General features: G+C 42.1%; 2 protein-coding genes across 4 annotated transcripts; one reads left to right on the top strand and one right to left on the bottom strand.

Moving 5' to 3' along the window:
* The first annotated feature begins 526 nt into the window (after window positions 1–526).
* cfd (complement factor D (adipsin)) lies at window positions 527–4,883 on the top strand. The gene is made up of 6 exons (XM_086183205.1): window positions 527–631; window positions 1,582–1,668; window positions 2,763–2,919; window positions 3,249–3,390; window positions 3,471–3,761; window positions 4,515–4,883. The coding sequence occupies exons 2-6, from the start codon at window positions 1,614–1,616 to the stop codon at window positions 4,668–4,670; spliced, it is 801 nt and encodes a 266-aa protein (XP_086039331.1). The 5' UTR covers window positions 527–631; window positions 1,582–1,613; the 3' UTR covers window positions 4,671–4,883.
* A 98-nt stretch (window positions 4,884–4,981) lies between these two features.
* Window positions 4,982–8,991, bottom strand: LOC147246038 (uncharacterized). Of its 3 annotated transcripts, none has more exons than XM_086183204.1 (4): window positions 8,923–8,991; window positions 7,906–8,724; window positions 6,073–6,393; window positions 4,982–5,661 (listed from the first exon to the last, which is right to left on the bottom strand). In XM_086183204.1, exons 1-4 carry the CDS (start codon window positions 8,930–8,932, stop codon window positions 5,627–5,629), a joined length of 1,185 nt encoding a protein of 394 aa, XP_086039330.1. In that variant the 5' UTR covers window positions 8,933–8,991; the 3' UTR covers window positions 4,982–5,626. The 3 variants fall into 3 exon arrangements, with proteins under 3 accessions (XP_086039330.1, XP_086039329.1, XP_086039328.1); XM_086183203.1 differs by having other exon boundaries at window positions 6,092–6,393; XM_086183202.1 differs by having other exon boundaries at window positions 4,982–6,393.
* Between the last annotated feature and the right edge of the window lie 964 nt (window positions 8,992–9,955).

Genomic DNA, 9,955 nt, shown 5'->3' with positions numbered 1-9,955 from the left:
AGCACTGAACAATGTTCTGCTTGTTTTGCACGATTACAAGGATTCTAAGACTAAGATATGGCATTGAAGCACTGTCAGTGACAGACTAGTGGGACATATTACCTTTTATTTCTGCTAACAGGTTTTTTTGCACGTTAAGGAGTACTTGGCTCAATAAAGTCTTTGTAAAATTAGTTCATATTTACTGAGATTGACCATTTTTCAAAGCATTTGAAAAGGTTGTAAACAGGACCTAAATGCAACACATGTAAACAGATAAATAGTTCATGAATATTTGTTTGTGATTAGAATAGAAGAAATAAACCAGAACCGAACAGTGCTTTCTGTCTTCTAGGAACGGGAACTGGGTTTTGTGGCATGCAGCAGAGGATCAGGGGAGCTACAGGAGGTCATAGTCAGGCAAGGTCAACAACAGGTGATCACTCTGGGGATGAGTGCTGGACAGTCATGCGTGATGCACAGGACCAATCTGGCAATGAGTGAGCAGGCAGGAGAGCTGGATCTACTGGCTTGATAGCAGAAGAGTTGCAGCTGAGAGTCCAGGTGACACAAGTGAGCTGATGAGGTGGGCGTGGCTGACTGGCACAGTGGAGCAGGGGAGGAGTGGAGTGGAAAACTTCCAGGGCAGCAGGTACAGGGAAGAACAGACTGTGACACAGTATTATGTTATGTATATTTGATATTGTGGTGAAATTGGCTAATTCACACGTTGGGGTCATGGCTGGAAAAAAGATCTGTATCAGTGCGAACCTTTTTGATAGATGGACTGAATTTATAAGCTGATTTTCTAACGTTTTCAACTCTCACTGAGGGTCCATCAGCGGTAATTCTCCTTAATGCATCAGTCTCTTACTCAAGGACACTTTGGCACAGTCTCCAGAGGAAGCTGGGATTGAACCAGCAACCCTTCAATCGCGAGATGGCCACCCCACCTCCTAAGCCGCACCAGCCCTTTGTAGTTTGGGAGGGAAAGATGGGGCAGTATATTCTGTATTTGAGTATTTTCAGTCGTTTGTCACCTTTCTCAAGAAGTCTGGACCGGTTCGATGTGGTTTATAAAGATTCACCTGTGTGGACATTCCTAATGGCACATAATCCGCTTTAGTAATTCCATGACAGGAAATTCTTACCATTGCATTTTCTTTTTACATGATTGAGTGCTCCATGTACTGTGCAGCTTGCTATTTGGGCACTTCAAAATAAAGTGGATTACAGTACGGGTTTGATATCAGCCTGGTTGGCTGTGTTTCATGTTTTCCTGCTGGACTTGCGGGAAATAAGGGAAGAAAATGTCCTATTACTGTGATAGGCTGGGGAAAGAGATGTCCTTTGGCAGCATTCATGTACCAAAGATTCCCTTCTGACACCAGCCCCCCATCAGTGAATGAAGCTCTGTTGGTGATCTGGTGATCCTACAATTAGTGGAAATAAACACATTTAATAAGTTAAAAAATAAAATGTTCTCGGATACATGCCTTCCTGTTTTGAATTCCAGGAAACGGGGAAAGGAGGGTTGTCCACACCCCTCTTGTGTCCTGCTCCATACTTGATTTATGTTTCCTCTCTCCTTTAAAACACCAGAGTTGCTGTTTGACTGAAGATCAGCTGGCATCATGGCTGCAGAGAAAGTGCTTGTTGCTGCTGCAATTTTGGCCCTCCTCTCACAGAGTGAGTTTATCTTTTGCTCATAATATGAATGACGCATATTCAACGACTAGAGTTTTAGTATTTAGGTTAGTGCATGAGAATGTACTGCAGTGTATTTAGCTGCAAATTAAGTCTGTTCTGTGTATTTTAACATTTACCTACTGTTCATTTAGGATGATTTTAAGAGTGAAATGATGATGATGATAAAAAAAATAAGAAGAAATCTTGTAGTTTTCATCGTATTTAGTCATTCTGCTTTTATCGAGTCAAGTTTTGACGAAATAAAAGTCTAAGCATTTTAGTCCAAAATAAAATGTTTTTGTCCTGTTTTACTGACCTTCCTTTGTTTTATTCAAACTTTCACTAAAATTGGTCAAGGAAGGTAGAATTTACAAATGAGAATCATTCAATTTTGAAGAGTAGTCATGTACCTTTACCTGAAGGATGCACCTTTGCCTGTGGGTTAACCAGCTCCCTGTTGTATTTGGTCAGAGAGGCATTAAGAGGAGATTTTCTGTGAAATGGTGTTACCGCGGCGTGGCGGACGGTTTCCATGTCTCGTCATAGAACAGGAAACTGTGGTGACTGGACTCTTCAAGCGCTGGTCTTTTCCAAACTAGGCATGAACACAGCTACAATCTAAATCTGAGTCATAGCACCACCTAGTGGTTATGGAAAGTAAGAATGTCAAACACCAACAAGTAAATGGGTTTTCTCTAGCGCCACCTAGGGAAGTGGTACTTGGGTGAGCAACTGTAAATCATCTTGGTGTGCTGCCTGGAGACAGAGATGAATATCAAACATCTAATATTGCTATTCCTCTTTTTAGTAGTTGGAGTGCAAGGACTGCTTTTCCCTGCTTGTGTTCTTCTGCTCACTTTGGTGAAGGCATGAGTCGATTTTTAGTCTCATTTCCTTCTACTTAATTAACACTACCTTTCTTTTCCTACTTTCCAAAAATTGTCTGATTGCATTCGATATCTGTGCTAAAGTGACTTTGTTCTTTCTTCCATGGGCATTGTGTCCATGTTTATCATCCTGACATATTAAAATATAGTTGTTCATTGTATTATTGTCGGTTTGAAAGTGTCCTCTGACATGTTCTGATGCTTTAGGTGAGAGTATAATTGGAGGCAGAGAAGCAGCCCCTCACTCCCGGCCCTACATGGCCTCCATCCAGGTCCTGGAAGGAGACAATATGAAACATGAATGTGGAGGGTTTGTGGTCGCCGATCAGTGGGTGATGACTGCTGCACACTGTCTGCCTACAGGGTGAGACTGTCTTCTTCAAAGTACAATAAAAATAGTTTAACTGGAAAATATGAAGACTACTAAACACTCTCTCCAGAGGTTTGAGCGGCTGTAATCCTCATTGTTACTTAATGTTCCATGTGTCAGATGATTTTGCTCAAATTTGTTTTCATTACAATATTATCTCATTGAATTATATTTTCATGAAGTAATTTCTTCTCTAAGTCCATTAGATTATGTGGAAGGTGCTCATGTTGTTTTGAATGTGTTCTGTAACATTTTGTTCTAGTAGTTCATTGATAGAGAAGGGATATTGCATATATTTTGATGATGATGTGCCGTTTCAACAGGCCAAATGGCAGAAAAGTGGTGCTGGGTGTCCATTCTCTGAGCGAAACTGAAGAGAGCAAGCAAACCTTTGATATTTTGGAACTTCACAACCACCCAGATTTCAGCAGTTTAAATTATGATAATGATATTGCTTTGATTAAGGTAAGCATATAGTCTGTATAAAGTGTAAGTACACAATTGTTTAAAATCTTAGTTTTCTATTTCCTCTTAATTGGTTTCAGTTGGATCGTCCTTTTACCAGCTCTGAAGCTGTAAGTGCGGTAGAATACCTGCGAGCCGGCGGTACAAACCCAAGCACTGATGCAGTGGTGGAAACAGCCGGCTGGGGGTCCCTCGACAACCTGGAGACCAGACCGGACAAACTCAAAGAGGTGGTCATTGAGGTGGTCAGCTCGGCGCTTTGCAAACGCAGCGACTACTTTGGCAGGAAGTTCACGGATAACATGATCTGTGCTCACAAATTATGTCCAAAGCCTTGTGACCAGCCACATAAGACAGAGGACAGCTGTGATGTAAGTTCTCTCTCCTGCACGTTGGCAACCATCCCTCCCCGGTCTACAGCAAATCAGTGACACGTACAAAATCTGCCGAGGCATGTAGCAGACAGTAAAGACAGTGTGAAAATGAACGATCCAAAATGGCTGCCGCGGGAAGTTAGCAATGATGCACAGAGATGACAGCTGTGACCACATTAAAAAGGTGTAGAATTTCATACAGAATAAAAGCAGAGACACTCCTGTCAGCCTCCTGTGGTGCAGGAGTGAGTCCTAAAACTGGAGGGAGGTAGCGCTGGTTCCCTCATCTCAGGGTTCTGTGTGTGTGTTTTAATGGGTCTATATTTAAATGGCTGAATATTAAATGGCTCAATAATTTGCTCAACTGCAAAGAATACATCAGTAACCACGCTCAGGAACTCCTAAGCTTTTTTTGTGTGTTTGAAAAGGCAGTTGCAAACATTTGTCTTGGCAAGACTACAGACGTTGTCTCTGACATGAAACATCATGATGCAGACAACCAAAGCTAGTTGTGGTGACGTGTCAGTCCCATGAACTTTTGTTCGACCAAGACTTGTTTTTGTGATGATCAGACATTGGAAGAGTGTTAACTCAGTGTTGGCCTACAGAAGCACATCATCCTCACAGCTCTATGTACATCCTGTCATCAAAATAATATCTGGGGGTGTAAAGTTGCTCTTTGCTGGAGTGATCTTTGTTCGAGGTGCAAATAATGTAATTTCCTGTTCATTTCCTTTCCATCTCCTTCAGGGGGATTCTGGGGGTCCTCTGCTCTACAATGGTGTTGCAGTGGGCATCACCTCTAATGGAGGAAAGAAGTGTGGCAAAGTTAAGAAGCCTGGGATCTACACGATTATCTCCCACTACACTGAGTGGATCGATAGCACCATGGCCCTGCAGCCATGAGCACCGCAGTAAAGAAGAGCTTGTGGTTTTCAGCAGCAGCCATGTTTTCATCAGTTTATCATCACTGCTGCTGAGTCACGGATGATTCAGCCAAACTGCTTGGAGGTTGTTACCATTGTGTTATGGACAAAGGTATATCATTGGATTCAATATACGGCTTCAGATATAGATCTTCTGTATTATGTGTGTGCGTGTGTGTGTGTGTGTGTGTGTGTGTACTACAACCATTAACACAAAACCATAACCAGAATTGAATACTGCCATTGTTATCAAATCAATAAAAACAGCTGACCTCAGATGTCATGTCTGTCTTAAATTATTTATTTGATTATATTCAATTCCATTCGATCACAGATCTGATGGATGAGATTTGCGAAGAGCCCGCAATGAAACACAATTACAAGGAACACACCAGCTTTTGGAGGAATCTTATTAACAGATGCTTATTCGCCATCGTTCTCAGAGCCAGACAAGCTGATAGGATGCCCTTCTATCATCATCATCACTTACGAAGGTCATCAAACAGACTTTTCCTGCATTAAGATAGCTAGGATAGTGTTTAACGTTCACTGTGCAACAACAATCTAAATTTAGAACTTTAACAAGTGGGGTTATACAATCACATACACAGACACAACTAATTTCCTGACTGATTTGACACAATTTCAAAAGCTTCATTGTGACTTTGGCCAATAAGGTGAAACATTTGTCAAATGCTTGAATAGCGACTGCGCTTACTTATCATGGCTGACTTTTAGAGTCTCTTCTGGATAAAACAACATCCTGAACTTGATCGAGTCGAAGCAGATTACACAGAGGAGGAGCCGCAGGTTTTGGGAGATGATGAGATGGAAGTATGCTAACCTACCCACCCACTACCATTCATTGTGCTAAGCTAACTACTGGTTAGCTAGTCTAGGTAGCTCTAAGATCTCTAATGTAGCAGAGCAGGGTGTCTATCTTCTTGTCCGCCTCCATGCTGTCCTGCAACCTGCATGACAGAATAAAAATCACTCATCTTGGAGCAAGCGGTTTACTTCCAAAGCCCCCTCTCTCAGCTCCTCAAGTACTTTTATCCTGTTCTGCAATTCCTGCACGTTAAATCTCTTCATGGAGTGGCACCGTCCCCCATGGGAAGCTACCAATTTGTTCATTCCTGTGAGCAGATCCTTCACCTGAGAATAGCTCAGGATATTCTGGGAATTTGCAACATCCAGCTCATAATAACGACTCCCACACTTCCTGATGAGATTCTGGAGAGTTGAATGAGCTCCCGCCACATAATCATGAATTCTCTGAGGCCTCTGCTGGTTGCCATTTAAATGCACAAACAGGACGATGGCATGTTCTGCAAAATCTTTTCCAAAGATCTTCTGCAGATGACCCAACATCTCACTCTCACCCTGAGTGAAGCGCCCCACCTGGAGCACCAGCAGGAAGACGTGGGGTCCAGGTAGGGACAGTGCCAGGCAGTCCTTCACCAGATCCAGCTTCTCCACACCGTTCACGTCCCACAGCTCTGGGGTGTCCACCAGAATAAGTCGCCTCCCTGCAGCAAACAGCTCCCTTCTCTCACCAGCCAAGGTTGGATGAAGGGGATCATGACTGGATTCTTTAATTGGATATTGATTACCTGCTCTCTCGAGAATGAGCTTTAGAGCAGAAGACTTCCCGCTGCTGGATAGACCCAATAGCACGACCGACATTGTCTTTGTTTCTTCATCTGAGAGGCAGAAGAGCAAAGAATTCTGTCAGTTAAAAAGAAGCTATGGTAAAAGTATGGTGCAAAAGTAAACTTTAAAACTAGTTGAACAACAGGTAGCAACATTATTTAAATGACAGGTCTTCACTCTTAACCACTACATTTATCAATCACTGCTGATTTTCCGAGCCATCAAGGTCCCTCAATACAAATCTTTCTTCCATTTTCTGAGCTAATCAATACAGATACCAATGAAACAGAGTCCAGGAGGCCAAGAGCCAATAATGGAACATTCACACGGTGGCAAAATTCCTCAGATGTCACGGTCAGGATGGGAAGCAAGACTGCTATGATGTCACACTGCTGTTTTCCAGGCTGCAACTCATTTTACAGTGGAATAATCTAGCATATCACTATCCTTTCATCACTTCCCAAAGTCGCAGAAACTGGAAAAACATATGGATGGTGACAGCCCTGAGGGACATCAGGTGATATCTGAAGGTAAGTCAGCACATTGGATGATCCATTGGCTACCTTTAGCCAGTGGCTGATGTTAGCATGGGGAGTTTATGTAAGAGAATGAGTTTTCTTGTCTTTTCTTTCTTTTTTTCTGATTTGCTTTTAAAACAAACAAAGAATTGCTGAATAACAAAATGAGTGCCTTAACAAGTGAGGGGCTTTATTTAAATCAGCCATCAGATGAGAAAAACTGCTAATGATGATATGCATGTGTCAGCATTTAAGAAGATTATTGGTCCTTACCAATAATAAGTAAACCCCAATTTAGCTTTCCCTCTTTCAGACCTATTGCTCAACCCACCTCCTCCCCTTCACTGTCCGTCAATCCAGTTGATCCTTAAGATTCATCTGAGATGTCTAACATTATGCAAACCACTTTCTCCCCATCGCCACACATTCCGAATCTATTAGACCACTTGAAATTCAAATGAGGGATCTACTCTGTGGAACCCATCTCCTCCTCGTTATCACCCATTTCTCAGCATGTTTTTGGCAACAGGTTTCATCTCCCTCCGCTGACTCTACTTCTCTGTCCTCTACCTCACCATCCAGCATTGCAGGGGGGCTAATCACCAAACTTGTCCTGGCTTATTATCACAATATGATTTTCATCTCTCAAAATAATGAAACATCATTTCAGTTTTAGCACTCTGCCTCCTCCATGGAGGTCATGTGATGTTTTTTTTTCTGTTTGTAGGATTTTTTGATCAGATTTGGTAGGATGATGAGTAGCAACCATAGGATTTTGGAATTGATCTGGATGCATGCAGATTATCTGTGCTTGTCTGTTTATTTGTCCTGTGGACATCACAATGCGTTTTTGATGGAAAAGCCACAAAGGTTTATGGCACTTAACCTCAACTGCACTACATATTTCTCATACTCACTTTAAAGAAAGAGATCTTAGGTTTTACTCTCAACAATTTATGTATAGAACACAAAACTAGCAGCATTAAAACAGGTAATAGGGAGGACACCTTTTTTGTGAAAAGCAATGGAATTTGCCTCTCTTACCATCGCTGGCACACATTTGGAGCTGCACCATGTCTCTGTGGGTTATCATAGCCTTGTCCAGGCTCCCTCTTTTTGCCTCATGTTGTTTTGTCGAGGCTGCCTCCTCCTGTCTTTCCTCAGCATAGTGCACCTCCATCCCCTCCATCTCTTCAGTTCTTCTTTCTTTTCGCTGATGGATCAGCTGTTTGAAAGCCTCCACAGCCTTTTTCAGCATCTTCTTGGCTGAGGTTTCTGTGCTCCTGTTCTTAGCATCAGCCAGCATGTTTTCAGTGTAACCGCTCACACCGTTCTCAATCAGCATGTAGTTGGCCAGCGTGATGAGACCACTTAGCTTGTCACTTACAGCAGAAGATGTGATTTGGCAGTATCTTCCATCGCACATGTTTATCAAATCAAGGAGCATATCATCCAACATTTCAGTAACTTGTCCGTCTTCCAGAGAGAGAATCACCAGGTACTTTAACACATCAGCTCCAAAGTGTTCCTGCAGTACCTCTACCATCCTCCTCTCTCTCTCGGTGTAATGTCCGCCTTGGATCAGCAGCAGAAATGTCTTTATTCCATCGGAGCAAGATCTAAAGCAGCCCTCCATTGCCTGGCTAATGCTCTCATCGGTCATGTCTTCTTCTAAATCTGCATAGCTCAAGCTGATCGGGGTGCCATCCACCACCAAGTCAAACACTTGAGTCGATCCTAGAGAACTGAAGGTTATCTGGTGGCGTTTATCCCCACAGTGATCCTGCAGCAGGCTCGCCAGAGAGGACCATTCATGTACCGTGGATACGACCACCATCACCTGCTTCATGTGACTTACACCACCTGCCAAACAACAGATTCACAGCAAATCATAAAATTAGCACAAAATCAAAGTAATAATTGAATCATAGCATCATTGATCTACTATTTTTGTACATACTTTTACATTTTTAATTTTGAGATTATTTTTTAATGTAAAATGCTCTTGAAAGTGATTAAATGTATAAAATATGGCAAAACTTCATGTGCATAGGTACTTACTGTGAGACATGTCTTTTTCAGGTGTTCGTGTGAAACTAATCAGGTCCTTGTGAGCTCAAGACAAACTGGATTGTCTGGCTTTGAGGGGGAAAGTTCTTCCTGATTACATAGCAAGCGACACCCACAGTTTTATTCTCCAGGAAGTGCATTCCACAACAACACTTGGAGTAAACAAGCTACCAGTGCTTGTTTTTTGTGATTCTTGTTTTTGTAAAACAAATTGCTCTTTCATGACTTTGGCTGGTGAAGACAAGCTGATCAGCAGCAGCAGGTTGGAGATGAAATTTGGGATTCATGTATTTTTTCACCAAAAATACAAAAACTGCTCAAATGTTAAGCAAACAACATGAGACAGTCAAGGGTGCATTTCCAAAATAGACACGAAATGCACCCAAATAAAGTGGGTATGCTGAATCCATCAGGGGGAAAAAAAAAAAGCCACAAAGTCCCAAACTTAAACATTCAGGACATAAAACAGAAACATCCACAGCTAAAACCAAAAGTCCAAAACTTAAAATCAACAGTTCAAGCAGGACATTTAACCTTCACAGACATGCAAACATGGTTTTCCATTGAATTAACTCCCCAAACTCGAGCCACACTGAAGGCCTAAATGTAAGCCAAACTCTGACATTTACTGAGAATCAGTTTGACATCATTTGCCTGAGCGTGACCAGCTTGCTCCTGCACTGGAGGGTGCTGTGATTTCATAAACTGATACTGGCGCTCACACCTCTTGTAGACAATTCAGGAATTAATATTTACTTGGCCTCCAGTTGACTTTCTCTTTCTCTGCACGTCCACACTACTGCACAATAAAGCCTGTCAGTGAGACATCCTGTGATAGTGTATTGCTTGTATTATTGCAGAGTCAGTCTTCATACACTCAGCCAAACAAGGCTTTCTCAGTATCCTGCCATGTAAAAAGAAAAAAAGTGGGAAAAGTCCCTGCTGACCTGCACAGGAAAGAAAACAAAAACACATGACCACGGAAGAAATCACTGTAAAACAGGAAACAACAAAAATAAACTAT

The sequence above is a fragment of the Aulostomus chinensis genome, chromosome 17 (assembly GCF_037954235.1).
Source record: "Aulostomus chinensis isolate RoL2024-O1b breed Wild chromosome 17, RoL_Achi_v1.0, whole genome shotgun sequence".
Lineage (NCBI taxonomy): Eukaryota > Metazoa > Chordata > Actinopteri > Syngnathiformes > Aulostomidae > Aulostomus > Aulostomus chinensis.
This window is presented reverse-complemented; position numbering and strand designations above follow the sequence as displayed.

What these genes read in the sequence shown, in the direction of transcription:
- cfd (XM_086183205.1), top strand. Translation starts at nt 1,614, where the DNA reads ATGGCTGCAGAGAAAGTGCTTGTTGCTGCTGCAATTTTGGCCCTCCTC. An exon ending in GCACACTGTCTGCCTACAGG is followed by an intron (nt 2,920 to 3,248) that starts GTGAGACTGTCT and finishes CCGTTTCAACAG; the next exon opens with GCCAAATGGCAGAAAAGTGG. An exon ending in AGACAGAGGACAGCTGTGAT is followed by an intron (nt 3,762 to 4,514) that starts GTAAGTTCTCTC and finishes CATCTCCTTCAG; the next exon opens with GGGGATTCTGGGGGTCCTCT.
- LOC147246038 (XM_086183202.1), bottom strand. An exon ending in CCAAATGTGTGCCAGCGATG is followed by an intron (nt 6,394 to 7,905) that starts GTAAGAGAGGCA and finishes TCTGCCTCTCAG; the next exon opens with ATGAAGAAACAAAGACAATG.